Source organism: Choloepus didactylus, chromosome 3 (assembly GCF_015220235.1).
Source record: "Choloepus didactylus isolate mChoDid1 chromosome 3, mChoDid1.pri, whole genome shotgun sequence".
Taxonomy (NCBI): Eukaryota; Metazoa; Chordata; class Mammalia; order Pilosa; family Megalonychidae; genus Choloepus; species Choloepus didactylus.
The window spans coordinates 95,792,473-95,811,634 of record NC_051309.1 but is presented as its reverse complement, the minus strand read 5'-3'; the positions used below and the strand labels follow the sequence as shown (position 1 = coordinate 95,811,634).

The 19,162-nt window shown below is 37.2% G+C and overlaps 1 protein-coding gene across 2 annotated transcripts in view; it reads right to left on the bottom strand.

Annotated features, from left to right (window-relative positions):
• The window catches only part of HERC3 (HECT and RLD domain containing E3 ubiquitin protein ligase 3), a 99,694-nt gene that overhangs the window by 12,092 nt on the left and 68,440 nt on the right, over positions 1-19,162 (bottom strand). For both annotated transcript variants that reach the window (XM_037830244.1, XM_037830245.1), the window contains one exon: positions 12,475-12,557. In XM_037830244.1, coding sequence (XP_037686172.1) covers positions 12,475-12,557 — 83 coding nt within the window. The remainder of the gene's footprint in view (positions 1-12,474; positions 12,558-19,162) is intronic.

Below are 19,162 nucleotides of genomic sequence, written 5' to 3'. Positions count from 1 at the left end.
CATTGAGCATATTTTCATGTGTTTACTGACAATTTGAAGAATGTCTACTCAATTTGTTGCCCATTTTTAATTGGATCATCTGTCTTTTTATTGTTGAGTTGAAAGTGTTCATTCTATATTACGGACACTACACCTTTCTCAGATATCAAAACTATTCTCCCATGCTGTAAGTAATCTTTTCATTTTCTTAATAGAGTTCTTTGAAGTATAAAAGTTATAAATTTTTATGAACTCCAATTCACCTATTTTTTCTTTGATTTCTTGTGTTTTGGGGGTCACATCTAAGAAGCCTAACTAATGCAAATTCACAAAGATTTACACCTATATTTCCTCCTAAGAGCTTTATATCCATTTTGAGTTGTTTTTGTTTTTTAGAGAAGTTGTGAATTTAAGAAAAATCATATAGAAAATAGAGTTCCCATACATTTGCCCAATTAACATTTTACCTGACTGTTGTAACACTGTTAAAATTGATGAGAGAATATTATTAAAATTATAGTCTTAAATACAGTCCATAGTTTACAATAGGGTTCACTTTCGTATTATACAGTTCCATGGGTTGTTTTTTTTTTTTAATTTTTATTCTAGTAACATATACCACCTAAAATTTCCTCTTTCAACCACATTCAGATACATAATTCAGTGTTGTTAATTACATTCACAATGTTGTGCTGCCATCACCACCATCATCATTCACCATCATCCATTTCATGACCCAAAATTAAAATTATGATTAAGCACTGATTCTAAAAACACCACCCCTACCCCAACCTCTGAAGCTATGTTCGAGTTTCTGACTCTATGAATTTGCTTATTCTAATTATTTCATATCAGTGACATCATTAAAATCTACCCTATTGGGTGTGGCTTATTTCATTCAATATGATGTCTTCAAGATTAATCCATGTTGTAGCACGTATCAAAACTTCACTCCTTTTCAGTGCTGAATATTTTATTGTGTGTATATAACAAATTTTGTTTATTAATTCATCTGTTGCAGGACACCTGAGTTGCTTCCATCTTTTTTGCAGTTGTGAATAACATGGCTATGAACATCAGTGAGCAAATATCTATCCTACTTTCAGTTCTTTTGGGTATGAGTCCTTCTTTTAATTCTTTGGGGTATATACCTACAAGTGGGGTGGCAAGGTCATGTGGTAATTCTATACTTAACTTTCTGAGAAACTGCCAAACTCTCTTCCACAGGGTGGCACCATTTTACATTCCCACCAACAATCAGCCAATGTTTCTATTTTTCCATATCCTCTCCAACACTTATTTTTGGTTTTCTTAGTATCAGCCATTCCAGCAGACACAAAATGTTATGTCACTGTGGCTTTTATTTCCATTTCCCTAATGGCTAATGATGTTGGGTACCTTTTCATGAGCCTTTTCGCCATCTGTGTTTCTTCTTTAGAGAAATGTCTATTCAAGTCTTTTGCCCATTTCTTAATTAGGTTGTTTTTCTTTTTATAGTAGAGTTGTAGGATTTCTTTATATATTCTAGATATTAAACCATTATTGGATATGTGGTTCCAAATATTTTCTCCCATTCGGTAGGCTGTCCTTTTACTTTCATGATGAGTCCTTTGATGCACAAAACTTTTTAATTTTGATGAGGTCCCATTTATCTATTTCTTCTTTTGCTGTTTGTGCTTTTGGTGTAAAGTCTAAGAAACCATTGCCTACCAAAGCCGGTCCAGAAGAGGCTTCCCTAGTTTTCTTCTAGGAGTTTTATAATTCTGGTTCTTAAATTTACGTTTTGATGTATTTGGAATTAATTTTTGTATAGGTGTCATCCTTAATTCTTTTGCATACGGATATCCAGTTTTCACAGCACCATTTGTTGAAAACATTATTCCTTCTCAATTGGGTAGACTTGGCACCCTTGTCAAAAATCATTTAACCACAGCTGTAAGGGTCTATTTCTGAACTCTCAATTTGATTCCATTAGTCTATATATCTGTCCTTGTTCCAGTATCATGTTGTTTTGACCACTGTGGCTTAGTAATAAATTTCAAAATCAGAACTGTGAATCTTCCAATTTCATTCCTCTTTTTCAAAATAGTTTTGGATTTTCAGTGCCCCTTGCACTTCCCTATAAATTTGACAAGTTGCTTTCCCATTTCTGCAAAGAAGGCTGTTGAAATTTTGACTGGGATTTCATTGACTCTCTAACTCACTTCTATTCCATGAGCATGTCCTTCCACTTATTCAGGTCTTCTTTGATTTCTTTTAGCAAGCTTTGTAGTTTTCTACATCCCCTTCATCCTTGGTTAAATTTATTCCTGGATATTTGAACTAGACAACAGAAACTAGACAATAGGAATCACAAGTACACAAAAAACTAGGATGTCTGATAATGGTAGTATTTTGAGCCTTGATAAATAGTTACTTTCTTTGGGGAAGGGCACAAAGATGTCCTTTTCCAAGAGAGAATATTACTGTAGGTTATCTTAGTGTATTAACAATGCAATTATTTAAAAAAATTATAACATCTATCAGATACTCTCTGTGTTGGCACTATTTAAATGCTTTACATATTATTAACTAATTTAATACAAAAACCAACAGATGGCACAAAACGTACTTTGGGAAGTTATAACTTCTTAAGATTCACAGTTTAATGCATGTCCCAACACAAAGAAAAAATTCAATAATGCTGAATTTGAAACGTGCCTGAGGAATCTCTGGAAAGAATATTCATCTTTCATACCTACAATATGTGCACTATCTTTATTCAAGAAGCTACAATTTAATTTAATTATACAAGATAAGATCTAAAATTTCTAACCATCTTGCTATTAGAGAACAAGAGTATACTATTTAAGACCTTTCTTCATATTCTCAAATATAAATCACAGGCAAGATCCAGAGCAGATGCTGAACTGTGGTGCGCCTTGAGGGAAAATACCTGTGTGTGCACATGTGTGTCTGTGTGTCCCCAAAGAAGAGCAATACCACACACATCCTCCATCCTTGCCCTTGGTCCCATGCTTTAGAGGGCCCTACTTTCTTCGGCCTGCCTCCAGCTTCACTCCTCCCCACATGCCAAGGAGACTACAGGATCTTGTAGAACACATTATAGGATTCCCGAGGACCCTGAAATTCCCTATCCAAATGGCTCCAAAACTGATGCCAGGGTTCATCCTGAGAGGAGACACTGCCACAGTGTGTACACTTCTAGGCAGGAGGGATGGCCAAGGGGGGCTATTGGGTGGGGAGGTGGGTACAGAGCTTGGATACGCAAGCTGTCCTGTCCAAACACATATACCCCAGGTTCCAAAAGGGGCAGAATGGAGCCAGCTGTCCCTCACCTCTAATATCTGGAGAGGAACTCAGAGGAATCCAAGAGGTGATCAAATCAGATTCAACAAGAGTAAGCCAAAGGTACAATACCAAGGCAGATCTAAACCAGCTTATGGGGAGATGCAAACAAAGGCAAAGACAGACCATACTGAAGGGAAGAGTTTAGGCCTGGATGGAGTGATGAGCAAACAGGCTCAGGTCATACAAGCATTCCCAGCTCACCTTCAGAGGTGGGCTAGTATATGGGTAAACTGAAAGCAAAGTGTCTAAGAAACAGGTTCCAAAGCTGGTTACACTCTCTGGGAGAAGGCAGGGTAGAAAAAGAAGGAAGCTAGGGCAGTAAGAGGGCAGAAAGACTGTCAGAAGAAGCAGTCACCTGTAAGGATTAAAGAAGATGGACTCGGTTCTGACTGCCTGGATTTATCACTTACTGAACAGGGAAAGGCTAAGATTAGAGTGCTATAAGACCAAAGGAAATAATCAACAGACATGACATCCCAAAATTTTAAAAAATTATAAAGATGTAAGCACATATACTCCACATTTTCAAAAGCAAGTGCACTTGGAATAAACTCTTAACACACATGATTGCAAAGGGTTAATATTTTTACTCTACTAAAGTGTTAATATAAGTCATATGAAAACCATTTAGCTCCAGTAGAGAAATGTACCAAGGACATCTGCAGACAACTCTGAAAAGAAGATTTACCTGTAAACCCTGTTTGGGGAGGGGAGATGTGTCCGTGAAAGGGGCAGCAGGAGCGGAGCACGGCTCTCGCGACATCTAGAGCACAGGTCCCGTGCACAGCCATGTGATCGGACAGCAATCTTTTTTTCACTTCTGGTAAATCTTTCCTTACAGGATTTTTGAATTACCAGTGTTACCACTGTTGGCCACTCCTCCCAGGATACAGGGGACGTTTCTAAGGCCCTTGAAAATGTCAAGAGATTTCCAACTTTTCCTAACTGGGTTGCTCTTTACCCCATGTTTCCTGGACTGCTTAGTTGATAGTCCCTTGACACCATAAAACTAACCATTAACATCTAGCAGGAAATAACCATTAACATCTAGCAGGAAACCTTCTCTTGTTTCTTCAACGCAGGTCAAGCACCATCACTCACAAACTGGTTTCAATCCATTATAGGCCAAAATTAGTCAATATAGCACAAAATGTCTGGCAGAGAGAAAGGCAACACACACTACACGCTCAACTCACTAGCTAAGACTTTGCAAAAACCTGTAGCATGCTGATGCTCACTGTCCGGGCTTGCCCAGGAGCTCTTCCTGCCTGCGAGTTTACACTCAATGCAGACACAGACACATCCGGATGTGTGGCCATGTACATACACATACACCATGTTTTTTCTCTATTAGAGAAGCTGTGTGGTTAAAGAACAACCATGCATAAGATACAGAACCCCCATATACCAACCTATTAACACCTTGCATCAGTGTGGAATATTTGTTAAAACTGATGAAAGCACATCTTTATAAGTGTACCATTAACTATAGCTCATGGTTTAACTTAGGGTTCACTGTTTGTGTAGTACAGTTCCATGGATTCCTTAAAAATTTTCTATTCTGTTATCATATGTACAACCTAACATTTCCCCCTTTTAACCACATTCAGATATATATGTCAGTGCTGTTAATTATTCGCAATGTTGTGCTACTGTAGCACACCACTTTTTTCTAACAAAATATTTTAGAGGTAAACAGTAGTAAAAAGTGGATCAATGCTGTGTAAGGACATATAGAGTAGCCTATGTGCCAAGGAAATGCAAACTTTTTTAAATGGGGCATAATTTCTTATTAAATTAGCAAGACTTTTTCTGTTAAGGACAGAATACTCAGTGCTTGTAAAAATGAACTGAAATGGGTCCTCTCACACATAATGCTTATACCAGTATAAGCAGATATTATTTGTAGAAAAAGTAACTTAGCAAAATATCTATCAACAGACTTAAACTGCTATATACTTTAATTCAATTTTATTCTTGGGAACCTATCATTAAAAAGCAACTTTAAAGGTAGAAAAAGCTTCAGTACACCAAAGGTGTTCAACATATTCTTACTAAAAATGGGATGGGGGAAAGAACATGGAAACAAGCCACCTATATGAAAGTGAAGGAACAGAAAACAGATGTTCACGTGGCTGACTATGCAGCCATTATTAAGGATGTCCACAGGGATGACTGTAATAACATCAGCAATATAAGCATTGTTTCATCCGAAGGTTAAAAATTCAGGCATACAATTTCATACATATATTTTATGTTTTAACTATGCCAGTTTTGTTTTGAAAATTGCATAGTCTGCCTGGAAGGAAAAACAGCAAACTCTTCAAACTCTTGAACTCCGGTCCTAGCCTCTAAGGGGCAGTGCGCACACGTTCATGGAGCTCAAGGTCTGTCTCAACCAACCTCATTTTGAATCCTGGACTTCTAGCTGTGTCATCTTAGCAAGTGGCTTATGCCTCTCTGTGTCTAGGTTTCCTCATATGTAAAGTGGAAGGATTAAATAAACTAATACATGTAAAGTACTTAGAATGGTACCTGACATATGGCAAGTACTCGAAATGTTAGACATTTTATTGACTATTCTTATTAATAACCTCATGTACACACAATGCACATCCTTAAAATTCCACCTAAGTGATCAACTGAAGTTCTGTCAGCAGGGGTGAGTTCAGTAGCTCTTATGGAACTAGGAGTGTTTCTCACTTCTGAGCTCTATTCTCAGGTCCTCTCAATAGAATTCTGCGTGCCCTGTGGCGCACTTACCTGAGAGTCAGGCATTTTCCCATGTGGGCCTTTTACTATTCTCTCTCTCTCTCTCTCTCTCTCTCTCTCTCTCTCTCTCTCTCTCTCCTCTTTCTCTCTCTCTCTCTGGGCCTTTTACTATTCTCTCTCTCTTCTCTCTCTCTCTGGGCCTTTTACTATCCTCTCTCTCTCTCTCTCTCTCTCTCTCTCCCTCCTTCCCTCCCTCCCTCCCTCCCTCCCTCCCTCTAATATGGGAGAAATAGCTATTGCACCTAATTTGAATGTTTTTATATAGCTTAGGAAATCTAGAACAATATGTGTGTTTTCATTAATGGTAGTAATTACATTACAGAAAGTGAGAAACACTTATCCATGAGTACCCCTGTAATAGAGTATTAACCAGATGTGACAACCAACTGTGGCAAGATTTAGCTACAGTAGAGCCATCATCAGTCAGCCAGGGGTGTTCTTTACCTGGATGCCTATAACTCATTTGACTCTGTAACTCTTGTCTAAGAATAGAAAGCAATTTTAAAGCCAAATGGGATGGCAGGAATAAATTCTGGATATGGAATCAGTACCCCTCTGATATTTCTTCTGGGGGCAGCAATGACAGCAAATTTCTTACTGTTATCTCAACAAATAAATGCAGGTTCAATGCTGGCCATGTCAGTGTATGTAATTACCTTAAGTTAAAAATCCAGCAGATATTTTTCTTATGGTTTTATAATTTCATTTTCTTAGACTGGTCTAACAAATACCCCCCCCCCCAAAAAAAAAGACTTTCAGTGATGAAATTATGGCATATAATGGAAAAAAGGAAATAATGCCTGTAATGATCAATCTTTTACAACTACATATAATTTTTCTTATCAAGATCTCAATGCAATTTGCTGATAAAGATTTTGTACTAGAAAAATGAAAAGAAAATGAAAAGTCACTCCCGTCTTTCTTGGTTGTCCCTAATGACCCTAACCATGACAACCATATTATTAGCATAGTAGTAGCCATACTAAGTTCTTCCGAATCCTTGTTCAACAGGTAATTTTGCATGTGACAGTGATGGGATCTCCCTCCTGTCACTGAGTGACACCAGTACAGCAGTGCCCAAAGCAGCACTGTATGAGTTTGCTGTGTGCTTACTAAGTGTCAGTGATCCTGAAAAGCCAAAGCCTAAATTTATACCAAAGAAAGAAGTTGGTTATACAGTAATCTCAAACACAATGTACTGAAAATAAAAATGGGAATTCCCCCCTCATCCAGCAATATTTAAAACAATAGCCATTTTTCTGGTACAAAGATTTGAAAAACTTTTGAAGCCATATTTTAGAAAGCCATGGAAACAGAATAATGTGGTTTTATAATACAAGTAAAATAATAATGTGGGCTCCCATCATATTATTTCTTGGATTTGTATAGTCTTTCTTATAAAGAATCTGTGTGTCATCAGAACATCCTTATGGTAAATATTTTGTAGGAGGAGCACTGAAGTCAAAGAGAACCAAATGACCACAAATTAGAGAAAAGGAATGCTGACTCCTTTTAAACAAAAGCATGCTCTCCTCACTGGACCATGACTGCTGATTTTGCTTACCACTCATGGAGTTAAAACATGTCCATGAGCAAGCATGTGCCACCAGTAAATGCAAATAGTGGATAAGGAAAAAAGAAAAAGTGTGCCACGGACCACTTTCCATCCCACCACTGCTTTGTTCACAAACCAACAATGGCTTCTTAACAGCCTGCTGAATCAAGCCTAAATCTCTCTGCCTAACTTTCAAAGACATCTCTACACTCTAATCCCCCAGCTAGCTAACATGGGTTCTCCAAATGACACTTCATTCAGCCATGTGACTGTCCGAAACTCATACCCCACTCACTCACTGTTCTTTCTGCCTGAAATAACCACCCAGGTTTATTCACAGCCTTACAGAGTACCTTTCACTTTTCCTTATGTTCTCTTCTCTACTTTCTAGCATCCAAATCTTAGTAGGCTTTATACACCTGTCTAAGTTGATTTCTCCATTCTCTGAATGCCTTCAGGGTAAATCATTCAATTTAGTCATTATATTTCATTTATAGTTGCCTGTGAGAACAGTTTATCGCCTTAAACAAACTGTGTTATATTTAGGAATTCCTGCATTATTGGCCTCTCAACTTGTTTAGTCAATTCAATTATTGATTCAAAGAAATGCCTACTGAATAAAGAGACAATGACAGTGATACAGAGAGAAAAGTAGAGACAGAGAGAGAGAAACTCAGACCCAAATAGAGACAGAAACAAACACAGAGCAAAAGAGATGCTAAGAGAAATAATCTTAGAAAGATGGGAGAGTTATAAGTCTCAAAAACAACTGCATCCATTGCAGACCACATGATAAATTGCCTGTGCCTGCATTAGATCACTCTTTTCTACAACCAGTGTTATCAAACACACACAGAGCTTTATGATGACTCACCAAAATATGAAGACATGCTGAAGTTTCTCCTTCCACAGTCTGCTTGCTAATCCCCTTGTTAGCTTTTAGCAAGTAGTGAATGCCTTACATTTTCTGAAACCTGATGCAAAAGCTAAGACTTCTTTGAAAGACTTAAAACTATCTATGTATCTGTGTACATACATATACATATATGAGTTATAAAAACCACCATTAAAACTAGGCAGGAAGATAAATCATCTAGGCCAACAAATCAACTTTATGTTCTGCCTTAAATTTCCCAGTCCTAAAAACATTCTCAGACTGTATGGAAATACAAGCGTGTTCTTTAAAAAAAAAAAAAAAGTCTGAAATAATGTGCTGTCAACAAAAGTACCAATGTTACACAGATAACATAGATAAAGGAAATCACTTCTAGCTCCAAGGGATTCTTATCAAGAAAGTGTTTTGATTGCAACACCTACTTGAGACCAGACTAACCTATATATTAGATTCCTAGAGTCAAGATAATTTCATTATCTGAAGTTGTTTTTGTTGATTGGTTGGTGGTGTCTGCATCAGTTCACTTAAATCTGACACTGTAGCTCACAGTTGACCCAACCTGAGCGCTTCCTGGATAAGTCTGGAAGGTTTACATGACAGAAAACGTTATTGGATGTTGCATTAAACCATACAAGCTTCTAGCCGTCTTTAAAAATGTAAAAGGATGGAAAAAGAGGTCTGTCAGTTTTTCTATTCTTAGTATTTTCAAAAAGGAAGGAAACAGGAGGGAAGGACAGATCACTTGGGAAAAGTGAGTTTCGTAGCATCTTTGTTTGAAAGTTTGCCACTATTTACAGTAAGAATCCAATTAAAGCCCAGCAAGAATTAGTTGTTTACAAAAAGCACTCAACTTATCTACATTTATAACTTTTTCCCTACCTTAAATGAAACCTTAGTTTTCCCTCCTTCCCACCCCTTCCAAGTGGAAACTGCTCATTCTCCACCTCCTACCCACCCACTATATCTTTCTGTAAAGCCACAAACCCTTAACTCTAGCCCATAAGCTAATAATCCCCAAATCTTCATCTTAAGAGTCCACCTTTTATTCTAATTTACACAGCTCCTCTAAAAATGTACACTTTCCCTGTCCTAGTCTCTTATTTGTTTTATTTTACCCCTTCCTCTCTGTGGTTCTTGTTGTAAGAGACTTTTAATTATGTTCTTTTTACTGGTGATTAAAGTTGGCCTAACTAACCCAACAAAAAAATATTCATATAAGACTTCCCTCTTGAAATACGCATAGATTTCTAGCTCCAAACATAATTGCCTGGGTATCCCACAGACCTTTCAAAATCAACATATCCAAGCTGGAATGATTTTTTTCCCCCTCAAACCTGCTTTATAGACAGTATTTTCTATCAGTCAGCTGTCCACATTAGAAACTTCAGAGTGGTCATCAACACAAGCTTCTCTTGTACCTCCCATAAATAGACAGACAGACTTCTGTCGATTACATAACCAGTAAATGTAACTGACTCCATATTCCCTCTACCTTCATTCTGGCCTTTATCTGAGCTATGTCAATAGTCTCCTAGTGGGTCTCCCTGCACAAAGTCTATTTCACCAGACTTTTGTTTCTAGTTCACCAGATTTGTCTTTCTAAATCAGAGATCAACCATATTCTAATCCAACAACCTCCACTCTAATGTTATCAAACCAACCCTCTATCAATACACAAACCATCCCACAAGTATTCTACCCTCAAACCTGAGAGTCCTGATACATATTATCCCCTGTGCCTAAAATATTTCCCTCTACTCACATTCTTCAATGGCAGTAAAAATGTTAGCACTGCTCCTCCTGGTTCCATGGCAACTGGTCTGTAACTTTCCTATCATGTTTACCAAAATCTATTGCAGTCACTCATTTATATGAACCTCCTAGCTACTCTTGAGAGTCTCAAGGATAGAGGTTATTTCCTATAAGCAGCAACATGCCTGACACATAGTAAGCACTCAATTAATTAATATGTAGATTACCAGCAAGCTCACTCATAATTTAGTTCAAAAGTAATCAAAATTGAATCTTTTCTCTCCTCTAAAAAGATAACCAGATTGTAAATCATCCTGAAAAATCAGATGTACTTGAATTGATTTTCATTAAGCAGAGAATAAATTTAAAACCTATATTATAAATTCTTCAGCAGTAAGCCAACTTGAAAGGTGAAATCACCGCCCTTCCCCCTACGTGGGCTCAGACACCCAGGGGAGTGAATCTCCCTGGCAACGCGGAATATGACTCCCGGGATGGAGAACATCTTCTGGACCAAAAGGGGGATGTGAAAGGAAATGAAATAAGCTTCAGTGGCAGAGAGATTCCAAAAGGAGCCGAGAGGTCACTCTGGGGGGCACTCTTACGCACAATTTAGACAACCCTTTTTAGGTTCTAGTGTATTGGAATAGCTAGCAGTAAATACCTGAAACTATCAAACTACAACCCAGAACCCATGAATCTTGAAGACGATTGTATAAAAATGTAGCTTCTGAGGGGTGGCAATGGGATTGGGAAAGCCATAAGGACCACACTCCACTTTGTCTAGTTTATGGATGGATGAGTAGAAAAATGGGGGAAGGAAACAAACAAACAAACACATGAACAAACAAAGGCACCCAGTGTTCTTTTTCACTTTAATTGCTCTTTTTCACTTTAGTTATTATTCTTGTTATTTTTGTGTGTGTGGTAATGAAGGTGTCAGGGATTGATTTTGGTGATGAATGTACAACTATGTAATGGTACTGTGAACAATCGAATGTATGATTTGTTTTGTATGACTGCGTGGTATGTGAATATACCTCAATAAAACGAATTAAAAAAAGAAAAGAAAAAAATTCTTCAGCAGTAAAATAACAGTAATAGTAAACAACTTTATAGTATTCATTTTTTAAATGTGTCCTATTTTTAGCATTTTTGTGCCAGGCACTTGACTAGATACTAGAAACCCTGTACTAGATGCTGGGGTTCATTCACTCCAAAATTATTTCCTATAAATTATCTCACTTTATTCTCACAACCATCCCATGAAGTAGAAGGGTAGTCAGTTATTACTAAACTTGTTTTGTAGGTGTAAAAACTGAGTTCAAACAGTTTAGGGACTTGCTTTGGGTCAAAGCCAATAAGACACTGATCTAGAACTAAAGTAGTTATCTCCTGAATTGAGGTCCGATGTTTGCTCTCTACTAAAAGTTCATCAAAATCTGCAAATTCTTGCTCCATTACCTGTACTTCCTCTGCAGAAGAAGATTAAAATGTAATTCAATCTCAGTCTTAAAACTAAAACAGCAGAGTAACATTGTGAATGTGGTTAATCCCACTGAACGGTATGTTAGGAGTGGTTGAGATGGGAAAGTGCATGTAGTATATATGTTTCCACAATTAAAAAAAAAGAAAGAACAACTAAAGATATAATGACAAAAGTACTATGTGATCCTGGATGAGAACTGATCTAATAATGGAGGAGAGAAGGATCAAAGGACATTACTGGAATGTATGAAACAACTGGAATACAGACTGTAAGATTTATATCACGTTAAATTTTTTGAACGTGTAACTGTGCTTATGGTTACATATGTGAATATCCTTGTTGTTGGGAAATGTACCTGGAAGTACTGAGTGTTCAAAGAGCATGATGCATAAAACCTACTCTCAAATGTTCAGAAGATAGATGACAGATAGACAGACAGATAGGTAGACACATACACAAAAAGAAAGAATGACACAGTAAATGTGGCAAAATGTTAAAATTGGTGGGTCTGGATATCTGGGGTGTTAGGGGTATGTTGAAGTTCTCTGTATGGGGTATGTATCAGTTTTATAACTTTTGAAATTATTTCAAAATAAAAAGTTTAAAGTATAAAAAGGAAAGTAAAGCTGCAGAAAAATAAAGCAGTAGCATTGTCTGCCAGAGTCTAAAAATCAGACTGACCTGTTATCCTTGCATACAGTCACTTTATCTCCCCCAGGTATCAGCTTCTTCTGTTCAACCACTCCATAGCTTTCTCGACAGATCTATATTCAAGAGGGGAAAAAAGAAATATTTCAATTTTGTTAACCATTTATCTTTCTAGAACCCAAATAACTGAAGGAAGCTTTAGGAACAAATGTAGCTTAAAGACTGCTTATTATCACCCCAAATTCTTGCGAGAAGAGAAAGAACCTGAGTAAGAAAACATCTACATTTTAAAAGACATCTTTTGTTTTGATATCTTGCAACCTGGTGTTGCCAAAAAATGCAATCAAGAAGAAAAGACATGAACTCTAGAAAAGAAAGACCTTGTCTGTATCAGGAATAAAGAGGATTTATGTGTCTATAATTTTCTTAAGCATATAGATTAACCATTCATTTATTCATTCAACATATTTACTGAATTCCTATAACAATCAACACATTATGACTAAAATAATTTGATTCATAAGTTCCAAATTTGCTCTTTTTTTTTTTTATCATCATTTTATTGAGATATATTCACATACCACGCAATCATACAAAACAAATTGTACTTTCGATTGTTTACAGTACCATTACATAGTTGTACATTCATCACCTAAATCAATCCCTGACACCTTCATTAGCACACACACAAAAATAACAAGAATAATAATTAGAGTGAAAAAGAGCAATTGAAGTAAAAAAGAACACTGGGTACCTTTGTCTGTTTGTTTGCTTCCCCTACTTTTCTACACATCCATCCATAAACTAGACCAAGTGGAGTTTGGTCCTTATGGCATTCCCAATCCCACTGTCACCCCTCATAAGCTACATTTTTATACAACTGTCTTCGAGATTCATGGGTTCTGGGTTGTAGTTTAATAGTTTCAGGTATCCACCACCAGCTACCCCAATTCTTTAGAACCTAAAAAAGGTTGTCTAAAGTGTGCGTAAGAGTGCCCACCAGAGTGATCTCTCGGCTTGTTTTGGAATCTCTCTGCCACTGAAGCTTATTTCATTTCCTTTCACATCCCCCTTTTGGTCAAGAAGATGTTCTCCATCCCACGATGCCGGGTCTACATTCCTCCCCGGGAGTCATATTCCACGTTGCCAGGGAGATTCACTCCCCTGGGTGTCTGATCCCACGTAGGGGGGAGGGCAGTGATTTCACCTTTCAAGTTGGCTTAGCCAGAGAGAGAGGGCCACATCTGAGCAACAAAGAGGCATTCAGGAGGAGACTCTTAGGCACAAATACAGGGAGGCCTAGCCTCTCCTTTGCAGCAACCGTCTTCCCAAGGGTAAAACTTACGGTAGAGGGCTCAACCCATCAAACCACCAGTCCCCTATGTCTGTGGTCATGTTAGCAACCATGGAGGTGGGGTAGGCGAATATCCCTGCATTCTCCACAGGCTCCTCAAGGGGGCACTACATCTTTTTTTTTTTTTTTTCCTTGTTTGTCTTTTTTCTTTTTTTTTTTTTTAACTTTCCCTTCTTTTTTAAATCAACTGTATGAAAAAAAAAGTTAAAAAGAAAACAAACATACAATAAAAGAACATTTCAAAGAGACCATAACAAGGGAGTAAGAAAAAGACAACTAACCTAAGATAACTGCTTAACTTCCAACATGTTCCTACTTTACCCCAAGAAAGTTACATAATATAGCAACATTTCAGTGAACTTGTTCCTACTACATCCATCAGAAATTAACAGACCATAGTCATTTCTGGGCATCCCCAGAACGTTAAATAGCTTATCTGTTCTTCTTGGATTATTGTTCCCCCTTCCTTAATTGCTCTCTACTGCTAGTTCCCCTACATTCTACATTATAAACCATTTGTTTTACATTTTTCAAAGTTCACATTAGTGGTAGCATATAATATTTCTCTTTTTGTGCCTGGCTTATTTCGCTCAGCATTATGTCTTCAAGGTTCATCCATGTTGTCATATGTTTCACCAGATCGTTCCTTCTTACTGCCGCGTAGTATTCCATCGTGTGTATATACCACATTTTATTTATCCACTCATCTGTTGAAGGACATTTGGGTTGTTTCCATCTCTTGGCAATTGTGAATAATGCTGCTATGAACATTGGCGTGCAGATATCTGTTCGTGTCACTGCTTTCCGATCTTCCGGGTATATACCGAGAAGTGCAATCGCTGGATCGAATGGTAGCTCTATATCTAGTTTTCTAAGCAACTGCCAGACTGACTTCCAGAGTGGCTGAACCATTATACAGTCCCACCAACAATGAATAAGAGTTCCAATTTCTCCACATCCCCTCCAGCATTTGTAGTTTCCTGTTTGTTTAATGGCAGCCATTCTAACCGGTGTTAGATGGTATCTCATTGTGGTCTTAATTTGCATCTCTCTAATAGCTAGTGAAGCTGAACATTTTTTCATGTGTTTCTTGGCCATTTGTATTTCCTCTTCAGAGAACTGTCTTTTCATATCTTTTGCCCATTTTATAATTGGGCTGTCTGTACTATTGCCATTGAGTTGTAGGATTTCTTTGTATATGCAAGATATCAGTCTTTTGTCAGATACATGGTTTCCAAAAATTTTTTCCCATTGAGTTGGCTGCCTCTTTACCTTTTTGAGAAATTCCTTTGAGGTGCAGAAACTTCTAAGCTTGAGGAGTTCCCATTTATCTATTTTCTCTTTTGTTGCTTGTGCTTTGGGTGTAAAGTCCAGGAAGTAGCCGCCTAATACAAGGTCTTGAAGATGTTTTCCTACATTACCTTCTAGGAGTTTTATGGTACTTTCTTTTATATTGAGATCTTTGGTCCATTTTGAGTTAATTTTTGTGTAGGGGGTGAGGTAGGGGTCCTCTTTCATTCTTTTGGATATGGATATCCAACTCTCCCAGCCCCATTTGTTGAAAAGACCATTATGGCTCAGTTCGGTGACTTTGGGGGCCTTATCAAAGATCAGTCGGCCATAGATCTGAGGGTCTATCTCTGAATTCTCAATTCGATTCCATTGATCTATATGTCTATCTTTGTGCCAGTACCATGCTGTTTTGGCAACTGTGGCTTTATAATAAGCTTCAAAGTCAGGGAGTGTAAGTCCTCCCACTTCGTTTTTCTTTTTTAGAGTGTCTTTAGCAATTCGAGGCATCTTCCCTTTCCAAATAAATTTGATAACTAGCTTTTCCAAGTCTGCAAAGTAGGTTGTTGGAATTTTGATTGGGATTGCATTGAATCTGTAGATGAGTTTGGGTAGAATTGACATCTTAATGACATTTAGCCTTCCTATCCATGAACATGGAATATTTTTCCATCTTTTAAGGTCCCCTTCTATTTCTTTTAGTAGAGTTATGTAGTTTTCTTTGTATAGGTCTTTTACATCTTTGGTTAAGTTTATTCCTAGGTACTTGATTTTTTTAGTTGCTATTGAAAATGGTATCTTTTTCTTGAGTGTCTCTTCAGTTTGTTCATTTCTAGCATATAGAAACATTACTGACTTATGTGCATTAATCTTGTATCCCGCTACTTTGCTAAATTTGTTTATTAGCTCTAGTAGGTGTATCGTTGATTTCTCAGGGTTTTCTAGATATAAGATCATATCATCTGCAAACAATGACAGTTTTACTTCTTCTTTTCCAATTTGGATGCCTTTTATTTCTTTGTCTTGCCGGATTGCCCTGGCTAGCACTTCCAGCACAATGTTGAATAACAGTGGTGACAGCGGGCATCCTTGTCTTGTTCCTGATCTTAGAGGGAAGGCTTTCAGTCTCTCACCATTGAGTACTATGCTGGCTGTGGGTTTTTCATATATGCTCTTTATCATGTTGAGGAAGTTTCCTTCAATTCCTACCTTTTGAAGTGTTTTTATCAAAAAGGGATGTTGGATTTTGTCAAATGCTTTTTCAGCATCTATTGAGATGATCAATTGATTTTTCCCTTTTGACTTGTTAATGTGTTGTAATACATTGATTGTTTTTCTTATGTTGAACCATCCTTGCATGCCTGGAATGAACCCCACTTGGTCATGGTGTATGATTTTTTTAATGTGTCTTTGGATTCGATTTGCAAGTATTTTGTTGAGGATTTTTGCATCTATATTCATTAGGGAGATTGGCCGGTAGTTTTCCTTTTTTGTAGCATCTTTGCCTGGTTTTGGTATTAGATTGATGTTAGCTTCATAAAATGAGTTAGGTAGTGTTCCATTTTTTTCAATGTTTTGAAAGAGTTTGAGTAAGATTGGTGTCAGTTCTTTCTGGAAAGTTTGGTAGAATTCCCCTGTGAAGCCATCTGGCCCTGGGGATTTATTTGTGGGAAGATTTTTGATGACTGATTGGATCTCTTTGCTTGTGATGGGTTGGTTGAGGTCTTCTATTTCTTCTCTGGTCAGTCTAGGTTGTTCATATGTTTCCAGGAAATTGTCCATTTCTTCTACATTATCCACTTTGTTGCCATACAGTTGTTCATAATATCCTCTTATAATTTTTTTAATTTCTTCAGGATCTGCAGTTATGTCACCTTTTTCATTCATTATTTTGTTTATATGGGTCTTCTCTCTTTTTGATTTTGTCAGTCTAGCTAGGGGCTTGTCAATCTTGTTGATCTTCTCAAAGAACCAACTTTTGGTGATATTTATCCTCTCTATTGTTTTTTTGTTCTCTATGTCATTTATTTCTGCTTTAATCCTTGTTATTTCTTTTCTTGTACTTGGTTTCGGATTGGTTTGCTGTTCATTTTCTAGCTTCTTCAGTTGATCCATTAGTTCTTTGATTTTGGCTCTTTCTTCCTTTTTAATATATGCGTTTAGTGCTATAAATTTCCCCCTTAGCACTGCTTTTGCTGCATCCCATAGGTTTTGGTATGTTGTGTTCTCATTTTCATTCGTCTCTATATATTTAGCAATTTCTCTTGCTATTTCTTCTTTAACCCACTGATTGTTTAGGAGTGTGTTGTTTAACCTCCAGGTATTTGTGAATTTTCTAAGTCTCTGATGGTTATTGACTTCTAATTGTATTCCATTGTGGTCAGAGAATGTGCTTTGAATAATTTCAATCTTTTTAAATTTATTGAGGCTTGTTTTATGTCCCAGCATATGATCTATTCTGGAGAAAGTTCCGTGAGCACTAGAAAAGTATGTGTATCCTGGTGATTTGGGATGTAATGTCCTGTAGATGTCTGTTAAATCTAATTCATTTATCAGATTGTTTAGGTTTTCAATTTCCTTATTGGTCTTCTGTCTGGTTGATCTATCTATAGGAGAGAGTGATGTGTTGAAGTCTCCCACAATTATTGTGGAAACATCAATTGCTTCCTTTAGTTTTGCCAATGTTTCTCTCATGTATTTTGTGGCACCTTGATTGGATGCATAGACATTTACGATTGTTATTTCTTCTTGCTGAATTGCCCCTTTTATTAGTATGTAGTGGCCTTCTTTGTCTCTCAAAACATCCCTGCATTTGAAGTCTATTTTATCTGAGATTAATATTGCTACACCTGCTTTCTTTTGGCTGTAGCTTGCATGAAATATTTTTTTCCATCCTTTCACTTTCAGTTTCTTTGTGTCCCTGTGTCTAAGATGAGTCTCTTGTATGCAACATATTGATGGTTCATTTTTTTTGATCCATTCTGCGAATCTATATCTTTTAATTGGGGAGTTTAATCCATTTACATTCAACGTTAAAACCGTGAAGGCATTTCTTGAATCGGCCATCTTATCCTTTGGATTATGTTTGCCATATTTTTCCCTCTCTCTATTAATATCCTTTATTGTACCCATACTGAATCTCTTTAGTACTGAACCTTTCTCCAAGTCTCTCTGTCCTGTCTTTGTTTCTCTGTCTGTAGGGCTCCCTTTAGTATCTCCAGTAGGGCAGGTCTCTTGTTAGCAAATTCTCTCAGCATTTGTTTGTCTGTGAAAAATTTAAGCTCTCCCTCAAATTTGAAGGAGAACTTTGCTGGATAAAGTATTCTTGGCTGGAAATTCCTCTCACTCAGAATTTTAAATATATCGTGCCACTGCCTTCTTGCCTCCATGGTGGCTGCTGAGTAGTCACTACTTAGTCTTATGCTGTTTCCTTTGTATGTGGTGAATTGCTTTTCTCTTGCTGCTTTCAGAACTTGCTGCTTCTCTTCTATGTTTGACAGTGTGATCAGTATATGTCTCGGAGTGGGTTTTTTTGGATTTATTCTATTTGGAGTTCGCTGAGCATTTATGATTTGTGTATTTATGTTGTTTAGAAGATTTGGGAAGTTTTCCCCAACAATTTCTTTGAATACTCTTCCTAGACCTTTACCCTTTTCTTCCCCTTCTGGGACACCAATGAGTCTTATATTCGGACATTTCATGTTATCTATCATATCCCTGAGGTCCATTTCGAGTTTTTCAATTTTTTTCCCCATTCTTTCTTTTATGCTTTCATTTTCCATTCTGTCATCTTCCAGGTCACTGATTCGTTGTTCAACTTCCTCTAGTCTTGTACTATGAGTGTCCAGAATCTTTTTAATTTGGTCAACAGTTTCTTTAATTTCCATAAGATCATCCATTTTTTTATTTAGTCTTGCAATGTCTTCTTTATGCTCTTCTAGGGTCTTCTTGATTTCCTTCATATCCCGTACTATGGTCTCATTGTTCATCTTTAGTTCTTTGAGTAGCTGCTCTAGGTGCTGTGTCTCTTCTGGTCTTTTGATTTGGGTGCTTGGGCTTGGGTTATCCATATCGTCT